Source organism: Lolium perenne, chromosome 1 (genome assembly GCF_019359855.2).
Source record: "Lolium perenne isolate Kyuss_39 chromosome 1, Kyuss_2.0, whole genome shotgun sequence".
Lineage (NCBI taxonomy): Eukaryota > Viridiplantae > Streptophyta > Magnoliopsida > Poales > Poaceae > Lolium > Lolium perenne.
Genome location: NC_067244.2, coordinates 237,459,817 through 237,478,049, shown reverse-complemented (window position 1 = coordinate 237,478,049; position 18,233 = coordinate 237,459,817). Strand labels below are relative to the sequence as shown.

General features: G+C 45.3%; 1 protein-coding gene across 1 annotated transcript in view; it reads right to left on the bottom strand.

Moving 5' to 3' along the window:
- The window catches only part of LOC139834943 (uncharacterized), a 110,113-nt gene extending 92,091 nt beyond the window's left edge, over nucleotides 1-18,022 (bottom strand). The window contains exon 1 of the mRNA XM_071824867.1: nucleotides 17,923-18,022. Within this exon, the coding sequence (XP_071680968.1) occupies nucleotides 17,923-18,022 (100 nt within the window). The remainder of the gene's footprint in view (nucleotides 1-17,922) is intronic.
- Nucleotides 18,023-18,233: the final 211 nt, after the last annotated feature.

Sequence of the window (18,233 nt, the reverse complement as noted above, 5' to 3'; positions counted from 1 at the left end):
CTTGTTTTTCTTGGACAGGTTCACAGCCTCCTCTGATTCTTTGTACTTCACAAATTCTTCCCAATGATGCTCCTGCTTCGCTAGATAGTTCTCGAATAATGGAGGCTTCTTCTCTTTCTTATAAGCTTTCCATAACCGGTTCTTATACGCCCGGAAAAGTTCCCCCATCTTCTTAAGAGCCCATTTCTTCACTAGCGCCCTCTGCTTAGCATTCTCAGACTCCGATCCCAAATCTGGCAAAGTGAAATGTGCCATGAGGTCGCCGAAAAGTGTGTCTTTGTACCTATCGGCAACCTGATTTTCGGACACATTCTTGGTCTTGTTCCATTCTCTGATAGTGATCGGGAGACGATCTCCAACCACAACTCCGCACTGATTTTTAAATGTCACTCCGACACTCGCGGGTACCACCGGTTGGCCTTCCGGTGATATAGCTTCAATTGTGAAGTGGTCTTTTTTGCCCAACTTCTTTGCCGGGTCTTGTTTCTCAAACTTATCTTCGGAGGCCTAAGAGAATACATATAGAATTCCATTAATGCCTCTATACTAATGCCTCTATACATATGTACATATAGAATTCCATTAATGCCTCTATACTAATCGTATACCTCGTCATGACCGGAGCCGTCGGCTTCTCCGTCACCGGAGCCGTCGGCTTCTCCATGACCGGAGCCGCGGGCTTCTCCATCACCGGAGTCGCGGGCTTCTCCATCACCGGAGTCGCGGTCTTCTTGGTCGGCTTCTGATATGCGTACAGCACGCGTCAGTTGGGAACCCCAAGAGGAAGGTGTGATGCGTACATCGGCAAGTTTTCCCTCAGTAAGAAACCAAGGTTTATCGAACCAGTAGGAGCCAAGAAGCACGTTGAAGGTTGATGGCGGCGAGATGTAGTGCGGCGCAACACCAGGGATTCCGGCGCCAACATGGAACCTGTACAACACAACCAAAGTACTTTGCCCCAACGAAACAGTGAGGTTGTTAATCTCACCGGCTTGCTGTAACAAAGGATTAGATGTATAGTGTGGATGATGACTGTTTGCAGAAAACAGTAGAACAAGTATTGCAGTAGATTGTATTCGATGTAAAAGAATGGACCGGGGTCCACAGTTCACTAGAGGTATCTCTCCCATAAGATAAATAGCATGTTGGGTGAACAAATTACATTTGGGCAATTGACAAATAGAGAGGGCATGACCATGCACATACATGATATGATGAGTATAGTGAGATTTAATTGGGCATTACGACAAAGTACATAGACCGCTATCCAGCATGCATCTATGCCTAAAAAGTCCACCTTCAGGTTATCATCCGAACCCCTTCCAGTATTAAGTTGCAAACAACAGACAATTGCATTAAGTATGGTGCGTAATGTAATCAATAACTACATCCTCGGACATAGCATCAATGTTTTATCCCTAGTGGCAACAGCACATCCAAACCTTAGAACTTTCTGTCACTGTCCCAGATTTAATGGAGGCATGAACCCACTATCGAGCATAAATACTCCCTCTTGGAGTTAAGAGTAAAAACTTGGCCAGAGCCTCTACTAATAACGGCGAGCATGCAAGATCATAAACAACACATAGATAATAGATTGATAATCAACATAACATAGTATTCTCTATCCATCGGATCCCAACAAACACAACATATAGCATTACAGATAGATGATCTTGATCATGTTAGGCAGCTCACAAGACCCGACAATGAAGCATAATGAGGAGAAGACAACCATCTAGCTACTGCTATGGACCCATAGTCCAGGGGTGAACTACTCACTCATCACTCCGAAGGCGACCATGGCGGTAAAGAGTCCTCCGGGAGATGATTCCCCTCTCCGGCAGGGTGCCGGAGGCGATCTCCTGAATCCCCCGAGATGGGATTGGCGGCGGCGGCGTCTCTGGAAGGTTTTCCGTATCGTGGCTCTCGGTACTGGGGGTTTCGCGATGAAGACTATATGTAGGCGGAAGGGCAGGTCAGGAGGCGTCACGGGGGCCCCACACGCTAGGGTGATACGCGTACAGCACGCGTCCGTTGGGAACCCCAAGAGGAAGGTGTGATGCGTACAGCGGCAAGTTTTCCCTCAGTATGAAACCAAGGTTTATCGAACCAGTAGGAGCCAAGAAGCACGTTGAAGGTTGATGGCGGCGAGATCTAGTGCGGCGCAACACCAGGGATTCCGGCGCCAACGTGGAACCTGCACAACACAAACCAAGTACTTTGCCCCAACGAAACAGCGAGGTTGTCAATCTCACCGGCTTGCTGTAACAAAGGATTAGATGTATAGTGTGGATGATGATTGTTTGCAGAAAACAGTAGAACAGTTGCAGTAGATTGTATTTCAGTATAGAGAATTGGACCGGGGTCCACAGTTCACTAGAGGTGTCTCTCCCATAAGATAAACAGCATGTTGGGTGAACAAATTACAGTTGGGCAACTGACAAATAAAGAGGGCATGACCATGCACATACATATTATGATGAGTATAGTGAGATTTAATTGGGCATTACGATAAAGTACATAGACCGCTATCCAGCATGCATCTATGCCTAAAAAGTCCACCTTCAGGTTATCATCCGAACCCCCTCCAGTATTAAGTTGCTAACAACAGACAATTGCATTAAGTATTGCGCGAATGTAATCAGTAACTACATCCTCGAACATAGCACCAATGTTTTATCCCTAGTGGCAACAGCACATCCATAATCTTAGAGATTTCTGTCACTTCCCCAGATTCACGGAGACATGAACCCACTATCGAGCATAAATACTCCCTCTTGGAGTTACAAGCATCTACTTGGCCAGAGCATCTACTAGTAACGGAGAGCATGCAAGATCATAAACAACACATAGATATAAATTGATAATCAACATAACATGGTATTCTCTATTCATCGGATCCCAACAAACACAACATATAGAATTACAGATAGATGATCTTGATCATGTTCGGCAGCTCACAAGACTCGACAATTAAGCACAATGGGGAGAAGACAACCATCTAGCTACTGGTATGGACCCATAGTCCAAGGGTAGACTACTCACACATCACTCCGGAGGCGACAATGGCGGCGTAGAGTCCTCCGGGAGATGATTCCCCTCTCCGGCAGGGTGCCGGAGGCGATTTCCTGAATCCCCCGAGATGGGATTGGCGGCGGTGATACGTCTCCGACGTATCGATAATTTCTTATGTTCCATGCCACATTATTGATGTTATCTACATGTTTTATGCACACTTTATGTCATATTCGTGCATTTTCTGGAACTAACCTATTAACAAGATGCCGAAGTGCCGCTTTGTTTCTGCTGTTTTTGGTTTCAGAAATCCTAGTAACGAAATATTCTCGGAATTGGACGAAATCAACGCCCAGGGGCCTATTTTGCCACGAAGCTTCCAGAAGTCCGAAGAGGAGACGAAGTGGGGCCACGAGGTGCCCAAACCATAGGGCGGCGCGGCACCCCCTTGGCTGCGCGGCCCTGTGGTGTGGGGCCCTCGTGCCGCCTCCTGACCTGCCCTTCCGCCTACTTAAAGCCTCCGTTGCGAAACCCCCAGTACCGAGAGCCACGATACGGAAAACCTTCCAGAGACGCCGCCGCCGCCGATCCCATCTCGGGGGATCCAGGAGATCGCCTCCGGCACCCTGCCGGAGAGGGGAATCATCTCCCGGAGGACTCTACGCCGCCATGGTCGCCTCCGGAGTGATGTGTGAGTAGTCTACCCCTGGACTATGGGTCCATAGCAGTAGCTAGATGGTTGTCTTCTCCCCATTGTGCTTCATTGTCGGATCTTGTGAGCTGCCTAACATGATCAAGATCATCTATCTGTAATTCTATATGTTGCGTTTGTTGGGATCCGATGAATAGAGAATACTTGTTATGTTGATTATCAAAGTTATGTGTATGTGTTGTTTATGATCTTGCATGCTCTCCGTTACTAGTAGATGCTCTGGCCAAGTAGATGCTTGTAACTCCAAGAGGGAGTATTTATGCTCGATAGTGGGTTCATGCCTCCATTGATATCTGGGGCAGTGACAGAAAGTTCTAAGGTTGTGGATGTGCTGTTGCCACTAGGGATAAAACATTAGTGCTATGTTCAAGGATGTAGTTACTAGTTACATTACGCGCAATACTTAATGCAATTGTCTGTTGTTAGCAACTTAATACTGGAGGGGGTTCGGATGGTAACCTGAAGGTGGACTTTTTAGGCATAGATGCATGCTGGATGGCGGTCTATGTACTTTGTCGTAATGCCCAATTAAATCTCACTATACTCATCATAATATGTATGTGCATGGTCATGCCCTCTTTATTTGTCAATTGCCCAACTGTAATTTGTTCACCCAACATGCTGTTTATCTTATGGGAGAGACACCTCTAGTGAACTGTGGACCCCGGTCCAATTCTCTATACTGAAATACAATCTACTGCAATACTTGTTCTACTGTTTTCTGCAAACAATCATCTTCCACACAATACGGTTAATCCATTGTTACAGCAAGCCGGTGAGATTGACAACCTCACTGTTTCGTTGGGGCAAAGTAATTTGGTTGTGTTGTGCAGGTTCCACGTTGGCGCCGGAATCTCTGGTGTTGCGCCGCACTACATCCCGCCGCCATCAACCTTCAACGTGCTTCTTGACTCCTACTGGTTCGATTAAACCTTGGTTTCTTACTGAGGGAAACTTGCCGCTGTGCGCATCACACCTTCCTCTTGGGGTTCCCAACGGACGTGTCAACCACACGCATCAAGCAAATTTCTGGCGCTGTTGCCGGGGAACTGAAGAAAAGCTGCACCACAGAGATCTCTAACTCCCACGTCAACTTTGCGCCAGCAGCAAATTTCTGGCGCCGTTGCCGGGGAGATCAAGACACGCTGCAAGGGGAGTCTCCACTTCTCAATCTCTTTACTTTGTTTTTGTCTTGCTTAGTTTTATTTACTACTTTGTTTGCTGCACTAAATCAAAATACAAAAAAATTAGTTGCTAGTTTTACTTTATTTGCTATCTTGTTTGCTATATCAAAAACACAAAAAAATTAGTTACTTGCATTTACTTTACTTATTTCATCATGTTTCCTCCTAAGTTTGTTCTTAAAGATGTACCGGTAGGCCGAGGGTCTATCCTTGGGAAAGACAATATAGAAGATTTTTTCACTCATATTAGTACGGTCGAAGATTTTGAAGATAGACACTTGGTAGAACTTGCTCCCACTTATGAAATTGCTGTTGCTTCTTTAGTACACGCATTAGAAGCTAGATTTGTTAATCTTAATCCTGTGATTCAACATATGTTTCTTACACTCAGTGATATGGAAGAAGGAGAAAAGAAAGATTTTGTATTAGAAACCCTTCTTAAAGAATTTGGGGGAATAGCGAGAGTAGCTAGAAAAATCTTCACTAAATATAATATGCTAGGCTCTTATACCAACTTTGCCAGTACCCTTGAGAGGATGGAAAAGGATAGACAAAAGTACACTAATGAAGTTAATTATGAGGGGGATATTAAAACATCAATACCGTGCAAACTCTTGGGAATGTGTGAGGCACTAGAAAAGAATTTTGATTGGATTGTTCCTGAAGATTTGTTTGATGAGAGTAGCAAGCCCAAGACTAGTGAGAAGGGAGCCTCTGAAACTCACATAGAAAAGATAAGATGCATAGTTGAGAAAAATCCACACCCCGCTGTAGAAGTACCACCCTCCGATAATACTTGATACACACTTTCTGCGCCTAGCTGAAAGGCGTTAAAGAAAAGCGCTTATGGGAGACAACCCATGTTTTACCTACAGTACTTTGTTTTTATTTTGTGTCTTGGAAGTTGTTTACTACTGTAGCAACCTCTCCTTATCTTAGTTTAGTGTTTTATTGTGCCAAGTAAAGTCGTTGATAGAAAAGTTCATACTAGATTTGGATTACTGCGCAGAAACAGATTTCTTTGCTGTCACGAATCTGGGCTGTTTTCCCTGTAGGTAACTCAGAAAATTATGCCAATTTACATGAGTAATCCTCAGATATGTACGTAACTTTCATTCAATTTGAGAATTTTCATTTGAGCAAGTCTGGTGCCTCGATAAAATTCGTCAATATGAACTGTTCTGTTTTGACAGATTCTGCCTTTTATTTCGCATTGCCTCTTTTGCTATGTTGGATGAATTTCTTTGATCCATTAATGTCCAGTAGCTTTATGCAATGTCCAGAAGTGTTAAGAATGATTGTGTCACCTCTGAATATGTTAATTTTTATTGTCGCTAACCCTCTAATGAGTTGTTCTAAGTTTGGTGTGGAGGAAGTTTTCAAGGATCAAGAGAGGAGTATGATGCAACATGATCAAGGAGAGTGAAAGCTCTAAGCTTGGGGATGCCCCGGTGGTTCACCCCTGCATATATCAAGAAGACTCAAGCGTCTAAGCTTGGGGATGCCCAAGGCATCCCCTTCTTCATCGACAACATTATCAGGTTCCTCCCCTGAAACTATATTTTTATTCCATCACATCTTATGTGCTTTTCTTGGAGCGTCGGTTTGTTTTTGTTTTTTGTTTTGTTTGAATAAAATGGATCCTAGCATTCACTTTATGGGAGAGAGACACGCTCCGCTGTAGCATATGGACAAGTATGTCCTTAGTTTCTACTCATAGTATTCATGGCGAAGTTTCTTCTTCGTTAAATTGTTATATGGTTGGAATTGGAAAATGATACATGTAGTAATTGCTATTAATGTCTTGGGTAATGTGATACTTGGCAATTGTTGTGCTCATGTTTAAGCTCTTGCATCATATGCTTTGCACCCATTAATGAAGAAATACATAGAGCATGCTAAAATTTGGTTTGCATATTTGGTTTCTCTAAGGTCTAGATAATTTCTAGTATTGAGTTTGAACAACAAGGAAAACGGTGTAGAGTCTTATAATGTTTTCAATATGTCTTTTATGTGAGTTTTGCTGCACCGGTTCATCCTTGTGTTTGTTTCAAATAAGCCTTGCTAGCCTAAACCTTGTATCGAGAGGGAATACTTCTCATGCATCCAAAATACTTGAGCCAACCACTATGCCATTTGTGTCCACCATACCTACCTACTACATGGTATTTTCCGCCATTCCAAAGTAAATTGCTTGAGTGCTACCTTTAAAATTCCATCATTCACCTTTGCAATATATAGCTCATGGGACAAATAGCTTAAAAACTATTGTGGTATTGAATATGTAATTATGCACTTTATCTCTTATTAAGTTGCTTGTTGTGCGATAACCATGTTCACCGGGACGCCATCAACTACTCTTTGTTGAATTTCATGTGAGTTGCTATGCATGTTCGTCTTGTCTGAAGTAAGAGCGATCTACCACCTTATGGTTAAGCATGCATATTGTTAGAGAAGAACATTGGGCCGCTAACTAAAGCCATGATCCATGGTGGAAGTTTCAGTTTTGGACATATATCCTCAATCTCATATGAGAAAATTATTAATTGTTGTTACATGCTTATGCATAAAAGAGGAGTCCATTATCTGTTGTCTATGTTGTCCCGGTATGGATGTCTAAGTTGAGAATAATCAATAGCGAGAAATCCAATGCGAGCTTTCTCCTTAGACCTTTGTACAGGCGGCATAGAGGTACCCCTTTGTGACACTTGGTTACAACATGTGCATTGTGATGATCCGGTAGTCCAAGCTAATTAGGACAAGGTGCGGGCACTATTAGTACACTATGCATGAGGCTTGCAACTTGTAAGATATAATTTACATGATACATATGCTTTATTACTACCGTTGACAAAATTGTTTCATGTTTTCAAAATCAAAGCTCTAGCACAAATATAGCAATCGATGCTTTTCCTCTATGGAGGACCATTCTTTTACTTTCATTGTTGAGTCAGTTCACCTATTTCTCTCCACCTCAAGAAGCAAACACTTGTGTGAACTGTGCATTGATTCCTACATACTTGCTTATTGCACTTATTATATTACTCTATGTTGACAAATATCCATGAGATATACATGTTACAAGTTGAAAGCAACCGCTGAAACTTAATCTTCCTTTGTGTTGCTTCAATGCCTTTACTTTGAATTATTGCTTTATGAGTTAACTCTTATGCGAGACTTATTGATGCTTGTCTTGAAGTGCTATTCATGAAAAGTCTTTTCTATATGATTCACTTGTTTACTCATGTCATATACATTGTTTTGATCGCTGCATTCACTACATATGCTTTACAAATAGTATGATCAAGGTTATGATGGCATGTCACTCCAGAAATTATCTGTGTTATCGTTTTACCTGCTCGGGACGAGCAGAACTAAGCTTGGGGATGCTGATACGTCTCCGACGTATCGATAATTTCTTATGTTCCATGCCACATTATTGATGTTATCTACATGTTTTATGCACACTTTATGTCATATTCGTGCATTTTCTGGAACTAACCTATTAACAAGATGCCGAAGTGCCAGTTGCTGTTTTCTGCTGTTTTTGGTTTCAGAAATTCTAGTAACGAAATATTCTCGGAATTGGACGAAATCAACGCCCAGGGGCTTATTTTGCCACGAAGCTTCCAGAAGTCCGAAGAGGAGACGAAGTGGGGCCACGAGGTGCCCAAACCATAGGGCGGCGCGGCCCCCCCTTGGCCGCGCGGCCCTGTGGTGTGGGGCCCTCGTGCCGCCTCCTGACCTGCCCTTCCGTCTACTTAAAGCCTCCGTTGCGAAACCCCCAGTACCGAGAGCCACGATACGGAAAACCTTCCAGAGACGCCGCCGCCGCCGATCCCATCTCGGGGGATCCAGGAGATCGCCTCCGGCACCCTGCCGGAGAGGGGAATCATCTCCCGGAGGACTCTACGCCGCCATGGTCGCCTCCGGAGTGATGTGTGAGTAGTCTACCCCTGGACTATGGGTCCATAGTAGTAGCTAGATGGTTGTCTTCTCCCCATTGTGCTTCATTGTCGGATCTTGTGAGCTGCCTAACATGATCAAGATCATCTATCTGTAATTCTATATGTTGCGTTTGTTGGGATCCGATGAATAGAGAATACTTGTTATGTTGATTATCAAAGTTATGTCTATGTGTTGTTTATGATCTTGCATGCTCTCCGTTACTAGTAGATGCTCTGGCCAAGTAGATGCTTGTAACTCCAAGAGGGAGTACTTATGCTCGATAGTGGGTTCATGCCTCCATTGATATCTGGGACAGTGACAGAAAGTTCTAAGGTTGTGGATGTGCTGTTGCCACTAGGGATAAAACATTAGTGCTATGTTCAAGGATGTAGTTACTAGTTACATTACGCGCAATACTTAATGCAATTGTCTGTTGTTAGCAACTTAATACTGGAGGGGGTTCGGATGATAACCTGAAGGTGGACTTTTTAGGCATAGATGCATGCTGGATGGCGGTCTATGTACTTTGTCGTAATGCCCAATTAAATCTCACTATACTCATCATAATATGTATGTGCATGGTCATGCCCTCTTTATTTGTCAATTGCCCAACTGTAATTTGTTCACCCAACATGCTGTTTATCTTATGGGAGAGACACCTCTAGTGAACTGTGGACCCCGGTCCAATTCTCTATACTGAAATACAATCTACTGCAATACTTGTTCTACTGTTTTCTGCAAACAATCATCTTCCACACAATATGGTTAATCCTTTGTTACAGCAAGCCGGTGAGATTGACAACCTCACTGTTTCGTTGGGGCAAAGTACTTTGGTTGTGTTGTGCAGGTTCCACGTTGGCACCGGAATCTCTGGTGTTGCGCCGCACTACATCCCGCCGCCATCAACCTTCAACGTGCTTCTTGACTCCTACTGGTTCGATTAAACCTTGGTTTCTTACTGAGGGAAACTTGCCGCTGTGCGCATCACACCTTCCTCTTGGGGTTCCCAACGGACGTGTCAACCACACGCATCAGGCGGCGGCGTCTCTGGAAGGTTTTCCGTATCGTGGCTCTCGGTACTGGGGGTTTCGCGACGAAGGCTATTTGTAGGCGGAAGGGCAGGTCAAGGGGCGTCACGAGGGGCCCACACCATAGGTCGGCGCGGCCAGGGCTTGGGCCACGCCGCCCTATGGTTTGGCCACCTCGTGGCCCCACTTCGTTGACTCTTCGGTCTTCTGGAAGCTTCGTGGCAAAATAGGACCCTGGGCGTTGATTTCGTCCAATTCCGAGAATATTTCCTTACTAGGATTTCTGAAACCAAAAACAGCAGAACAAGAATCGGCACTTCGGCATCTTGTTAATAGGTTAGTTCCAGAAAATGCACGAATATGACATAAAGTGTGCATAAAACATGTAGATATCATCAATAATGTGGCATGGAACATAAGAAATTATCGATACGTCGGAGACGTATCAGCATCCCCAAGCTTAGTTTCTGCTCGTCCCGAGCAGGTAAACGATAAACAAAGATAATTTCTGGAGTGACATGCCATCATAACCTTGATCATACTATTTGTAAGCATATGTAGTGAATGCAGCGATCAAAACAATGTAAATGACATGAGTAAACAAGTGAATCATATAGAAAAGACTTTTCATGAATAGTACTTCAAGACAAGCATCAATAAGTCTTGCATAAGAGTTAACTCATAAAGCAATAATTCATAGTAAAAGCATTGAAGCAACACAAAGGAAGATGAAGTTTCAGCGGTTGCTTTCAACTTATAACATGTATATCTCATGGATATTGTCAACATAGAGTAATATAACAAATGCAATATGCAAGTATGTAGGAATCAATGCACAGTTCACACAAGTGTTTGCTTCTTGAGGTGGAGAGAAATAGGTGAACTGACTCAACAATAAAAGTAAAATAATGGTCCTTCAAAGAGGAAAGCATCGATTGCTATATTTGTGCTAGAGCTTTGATTTTGAAAACATATAGAGAGCAATAAAAGTAAAATTTTGAGAGGTGTTTGTTGTTGTCAACGAATGGTAGTGGGCACTCTAACCCCCTTGCCAGACAAACCTTCAAAGAGCGGCTCCCATTTTATTTTATTTTTGTGTGGCACTCCTTCCAACCTTTCTTTCACAAACCATGGCTAACCGAATCCTTTGGGTGCCTGCCAACAATCTCATACCATCAAGGAGTGCCTTTTTATTTTAGTTTTATTATGATGACACTCCTCCCCACCTTTGCTTTCTCAAGCCACGGCTAACCGAATCCTTCGGGTGCCGTCCAATCAATCACATACCATGGAGGAGTGTCTATTTTTATTAATTAATTTGGGACTGGGAATCCCATTGCCAGCTCTTTTTGCAAAATTATTGGATAAGCGGATGAAGCCACTAGTCCATTGGTGAAAGTTGCCCAACAAGATTGAAAGATAAAACACCACATACTTCCTCATGAGCTATGAAACATTGACACAAATAAGAGATACTAAGTTTTGAATTGTTTAAAGGTAGCACATGAAGTATTTACTTGGAATGGCGGAAAATACCATGTAGTAGCCAGGTATGGTGGACACGGCGCGACATGAACTTCCCGGATGTTGAATCGCTAGAGGAGGCAGAGTTCCTCGCACCACCGCCGTGCCTCGTCGACGACGAGGACCGTCGCCGGCACCGCCAGGTGCAGCGCAGGATCGCCATCGCCGAGCACGACGAGGAGTTGATGCGCCAGTGGAGGGCGCAGTTCCCCAATGACGTCGATAACACCGACGCGTTCTTCGCTATCCTTAGGGCACAACGCAGGTCCAACAGGCGCCACCGTCGGGCCGTCGCCACCTTCGAGGTCGAGAACCCGAATACAACTTGGACCGAAAACGACCCTCGGTGGGATGACATTTGGACGGAGACAACCTCCGACGACGAGTAGAGACTAGACTAGTAATTTATCTATTTTATTGTAATTTCAATAAAGTCGTTGTCGGTTCTATTAGTTTAAATTTAGTTTATAAAGTCGTTGACGGTTGTTTTTGTTCAATAAAGTGGTTGACACGAAATTTATTACGACTGAACTGAAATTAAAGTACAGAGCTCAACTGAAAATTAAGATACATGGCCAGATTCGAATGTTGGAGCCATTCAATCATAGTCGTGCCTAGCCCTATAATAGTCGCCACTGTAGTCATCATAGTCGCCGACGTCATCGTCGCTAGTATCGGGGTCGCGGTTGTCGAACCTCGGCGGGTGAGCACGCGTGGGCTGGGATTGAGGGTAGCGCAGGCGGGGGCCACGATAGGCCATGACACTCTGGAGAGTCCGGCCGCGCCACCACATCCGACGGCCGGCCTCGTTGAAGTTCGAAGGAGGAGGGCCGTCCTCCTCGTACCTGGCAACCGCCCTCTCACGCAGATTGATGAAGAAGCTGTCCCAAGTCGGGCTGTAGTCGGGATGCCACTGGGGATTCCTCCGCTGCTCAGGCGTGAGCTCGAAATAGTAGTGGTTCGTGATGGCCATCTCGCGTGGCACACCAAGAGGGATAGGAGGGACCGGTACGCCTCCGACGCTCAGCAACCAGCCGGTCGGGACGCGGTAGCCGGGCGGGCAGGGGTAGTTCGAGGCGCAAAGCGCCTCCGCCTCCCGGGGTGTTAGACATACGATGGAAGCCATGGGAGAGAGTGATGAGGTTTGCAGATATGAGTCCAAGCCTACATATATATAGTGGAAAAATGGCGGGAATGCGGGAAGAAAATAGGCGGGAACGAAGTGGCGCGCGAACCGGGTGGAGGCTCAAACCGGGACAAAAGACTGGGGGAGGCTTATCTAGGAGGGCCTTTTGTCACGGTTGGTGGCTGCAACCGCGACTAAAGCTGTCGGCAGGATAAGGATGTGTCGGTAACCTTTTGTCACGGTTGGTGGCTGCAACCGCGACTAAAGCTGTCGGCAGGATAAGGACGCGTGGGTGGACGCACTGCTCGATGAGATAAAGCATGTAGCGCACGACGCCCTGTCGAAGGAATAAGACAAAGTAGAAGCGGTGCCGTGCCTATAAAAGGAGCATCGATACGCCTTGCCAAGCAGATCAACAAGCCAAGCACAGTTTCATTCCCGCGGATGAAGGAAAGGGTTGGGAAATCTCCCGTGGCGCAGCTTCTCGAAGATATCGTTGGTGGATACGCCCTACGGCATCTTCGGAAGCTGCTCCTAGGAAAAATTTCCATGCAAGCCCGTGAAAGACTCCGTCTCCTCTAACAGTGTTGGGGAAAGGGTTCTCATTATTACATAAATGTAGAGATTGTCTTGGGAACTATATATGAAGAATACATTATTACATCGCCATCTAGTGTTGTGATCTTCTACGCCGTAGCCATGGAGAATCTTCATCATTTAGCAAGATGCTTGGGTCAATTTTCACCGTGAAGGGTGGAATTTCTTTAAACTTATTATAATCTTCTGACATGTCTGTCTTGTCATCCACTCCCACGATGTTTCTTTTCCCCGAAAGAACTATGTGGCGCTTTGGCTCCTCGGTTGATGTATTCTTTTGTTGATTTCTTTTTCTTGATTTGCTAGACATGTCCTTCACGTAGAAAACTTGAGCCACCTCGCTGGCTAGGACAAAAGGCTCGTCCAGGTACGCAAGATTGTTGGGATCCACTGTTATCATACCGTACTTATCGTCAATATGTATAGCGCTGAGCTTCACCCATTTGCACCGAAACAAAGGGACCTTAAAAGTGGGACCATAGTCAAGTTCCCATATCTCCTCTATGTATCCATAATATGTGGTGGTCTACCCATTCTCGTCTTTTGCATCAAAGCGGACACCGCTGTTTTGGTTGGTGCTCTTTTTATCTTGGTCGATCGTGTAAAATGTATTCCCATTTATCTCGTACCCTTGGAATGTACATATGTTTGAAGATGGTAATCTAGCCAACAAGTACAGCTGCTCCACAACAGATGGGTCATTAATGAGATGTCTTTGCAACCAACTGCCGAAGGTATTCATGTGTTGACGTGTAATCAAGGACTCGGGCTGGCCCGGGTTTATTTCTCGTAAAACATTCTTATGTTTCTCGATGTACGGAGCCACCAAGCTGGAATTGTACAGAACTGTGTAGTGTGCTTGATTGAAAGAAATCTTGTCCCTGCACACCGTTGCTTTCCTTCCTAGTGTGCCTTTTCCAGTCAGCCTCCCCTCATACCGAGATTTAGGAACACCAATCGGCTTAAGGTCAGGAAGAAAGTCAACACAAAACTCAATGACCTCCTCAGTTCCGTAGCCCTTTGAGATACTTCCTTCCGGCCTAGCTCGGTTATGAACATATTTCTTTAAGACTCCCATGAACCTCTCGAAGGGGAACATATTGTGTAGAAATACAGGACCGAGAATTCTAATCTCTTCAACTAGGTGAACGAGGAGATGCGTCATAATATTAAATAAGGATGGTGGGAACAACAACTCGAAGCTAACAAGACATTCGACCACATCTTCCTATAATCCTGACAAAGTTTCTGGATCCATTACCTTCTGAGAAATTGCGTTGAGGAATGCACATATCTTCACAATGGCTAGTCGAACATTTTCTGGTAGAAGTCCCCTCAATGCAACCGGAAGCAATTGTGTCATAAGCACGTGACAGTCATGGGACTTCAGGTTCTGGAATTTTTTCTCCTTCACATTTACTATCCCCTTTATATTCGACGAGAAACCAGACGGAACCTTGATACTGAATAGGGCTTCAAAAAAGATCTCCTTCTCTTTTTTGGTAAGAGCGTAGCTGGCAGGCCCTACAAACTGCCCTGGATGATTGCCGTTTCGTCCTTTATGAAGTTCCTGGTCCCCCCGTGCTTCTGGTGTATCTTTTGTCTTTCCATACACGCCCAGAAAACCTAGAATATTCACACAAAGATTCTTGGTCAGGTGCATCACGTCGATTGCAGAGCGGACTTCCAGGAATTTCCAATATTCTAGCTCCCAAAAAATAGATTTCTTCTTCCACATGGGCGCGTGTCCGTCATCGTCTTTCGGAACAGGTCAACTGCCTGGACCCTTTCCAAAGATAACATTTAAATCCTTCACCATGTCAAATATATCAGCACCACTACGGGGGACATGCTTCGGACGGCGGTCTGCCTCGCCATCGAAATGGTTGCCTTTTTTCCTTAAGGGATGCTTGAGCGGAAGGAAACGACGATTGAACGGGTACACAACTTTTCTGCTTTTTACCAAATATTTACTTTCAGTCTCATGTAAACAGTGTGTGCATGCATTTTATCCTTTGTTCGTCTGTCCTGAAATGTTACTGAGAGTAGGCCAATCATTGATGGTTACGAATAGCAATGCTCGTAGGTCAAATTCTTGCTCCGTGTGCTCATCCCACACACGTACACCTGGTTTGGCCCACAACTCCAAAAGTTCATCGACTAATGGCCTTAGGTACACATCAATGTCGTTGCCCGGTTGCTTTGGGCCTTGGATAAGCACTGGCATCATAATGAACTTCCGCTTCATGCACAACCAAGGAGGAAGGTTGTAGATATATAGAGTCACGGGCCAGGTGCTGTGACTGCAGCTCTGCTCCCCAAAAGGATTCATGCCATCTGTACTTAGACCAAAGTATAAGTTCCTTGCCTCACCTGCAAAATCCGGGAACTCTCTCCCGATGTTTCTCCACTGCCGACCATCAGCGGGGTGCCTCAACATCGCGTCTTTCTTACGTTCTTCCATGTGCCATCGCAACAACTTGGCATGCTCTTTGTTTCTGAACAAACGTTTCAACCGTGGTATTATTGGAGCATACCACATCACCTTCGCAGGAACCCTCTTCCTGGGTGGATCGCCCTCAATATCACCAGGGTCATCTTTTCTGATCTTATACCGCAATGCACCACATATCGGACATTTATTCAAATTCTCGTACTTCTCACCGCGGTAGAGGATACAGTCATTAATGCATGCATGTATCTTCTGCACATCTAATCCTAGAGGGCAGACAAGCTTCTTTGCTTCATATGTACTGACGGGCAATTCATTATTTCTTGGAAACAGCTTCTTTAATATTATCATCAATTTCTCAAATCCCGAGTCAGTCACACCGACCTCTGCCTTCCATTTCAGCAATTCCAATATGCTACCCAGCTTTCTATGCCCATCTTCACAACCTGGGTACAACAATTTGTGGTGGTCCTCTAACATCTTGTCGAATTGCAACCTCTCCTTATCCGTGCCACAGTTTCTTCTTGCATCAGAAATGGCCCGACGAAGATCATCATCAACAGGATCATCTGATGCCTGTTCTTCACCTCCTTCTTCTTCATTGTCGTCCATTGCGGTATCAAAGCATTCAGAGAATATAGATCGGTACTGGTCATCATTATCTTCTTCTTCATCGCCATCTTCCATCATAACCCCTTCTTCTCCGTGCTTGGTCCAAACATTATAGCTGGACATGAATCCAAACCGAAGCAGGTGGCTCTTAATGCCTCTTGAGCAAGAGTAATCCTTCTCGTTCTTACATTTTAGACATGGACAGCACATAAAACCTTGCTTCGACTTGTTGGCCTCGGCCACAAGCAGGAAAGAATTCACGCCCTCTCTGAAAGCGGGAGCACATCGGTTACCGTACATCCATGGATGACTCATCTGCATCATAAGTATAATTATATATGTATCAGATGCAATCACCTTGCTAAAATTAGTATTGTATGGACTATGCATATATAGTCGAGAAAATAGTTGCTAACCTTTTAGGATCAAAAAAAGGAGAAATCTTATCAAATAAAACCAAGTGGCATCCCTCTCACAAGCATTCCATCAAACACCTCTTGTGCACATGTAGAAAAAATGAGCTAGCATACACCTCCACCTTCACCACCAAGGAAAAAATGAGGTGGGGGGTGGCTGGCTGCTTGTCTATATATATAGGCATGGCCATTTTGTCGTGGGCCGTATTACGACCCACGACAAAAGGGGTGCCGACCCCTTTTGTCGCGGGTCGTAATACGGCCCGCGACAAAAGGCCGCGACAAAAGCCTCTGCCGGATTCGGAGCGACGTGGCCACCCCATTTGTCGCGGGTGCAGGCGCGCCCGCGACAAATAGCTCCCACGGAAGCCCTATTTTCCACTAGTGAATTCTGGGGGTCGCTCTTGCTGTTGTCCCTGAATCTCGAGTTCGCTCTTGCAGTTTCCATTTTGTCTCTAGTCACCGGCCTCATTTGCTCGGGACAGTGGCTACGTACCACGCTGCCGCTGCCGCCGCCGCCTTGATGCATCGATCGCGAGGTGAGTCGGTGAGAGATGCCGACGGTACGTGCCGGCGAGCGCATGCGTATTAGGATACGGGTGCATGTGTCGATATGCAGCAACGTCACCTTACCCTTTTTTAAGAGGTGTCGCGTGGCATCATACTCAACTGAATTTAATAACGGGTTAGCCTTAAAATAACTTCACACTGAGGAGCCTAAAGATAGCTATCGCCGATATTATAACTCGAAGACAAAAGAGCATGTCAAAAGTTAAGCTTAAATACGTTGCCTATCTCTTTTCATGAGTCAGGTTTTTAGAATAGTTGGCTAACCTATACATTTTATACGCAACAAAACCGCGTCCCGACCAACATCGGTCAGCTCCGAAGATCGATAGTTCCACTATGCACCATGCAACAATGATGCCAAAAAGGAAGTGGCAAGTAAATGGTGAGCCTTGGTCGACACCATCTTGGAGATCGGGACTCTCCAACTACAGTGTACATGAGACCCATGAAGGTCAAACTTGGATAACGAAGAGCACGGGAGGAACGGAACCTGCAAAGTCGTGTCTCCAAACACGATGCTCTCAACAGCGTGACGATCTCTAAGGACACCACCATCACGTCAGTTCACTCTGAATCTAGGCTTTCACCCGGTAAAATCTACCAAACTAAATGGGAGCATGGAAGTGCCGACACATTCAACAACGCCTCCAAGAAATGGAACGACACCCAAGGCGTCGTCGCCGCCGCCAGTACCGACCCAAGATGGGCAAGACATTCTAGCTTATTTCCACTCACCTCCGGCCTTATGTGCCGGATTGGGGTAGTCGTCCTTGTCGTTCTCACCGCTGCCGGTGCAACACGTCTCCGCCGTAGCCAGAACACTATCCACCAACATCTTTGCCTGTATTGCAGCACACTTCCCACCCTAGCCGCTGGATTGTCGCATCCGACCTTGTCGCTCACACGATCACAGCCGCATCACCTTGCCATCGTAACCAAAATATCATGGTCCACCGACACCCTGCATGACCGAGAAGACGATTGCCTCCACTCTAAACGAGGATGCGACATCTGACCACCTCTAGCAGGTACGAAGCCGCATGCGC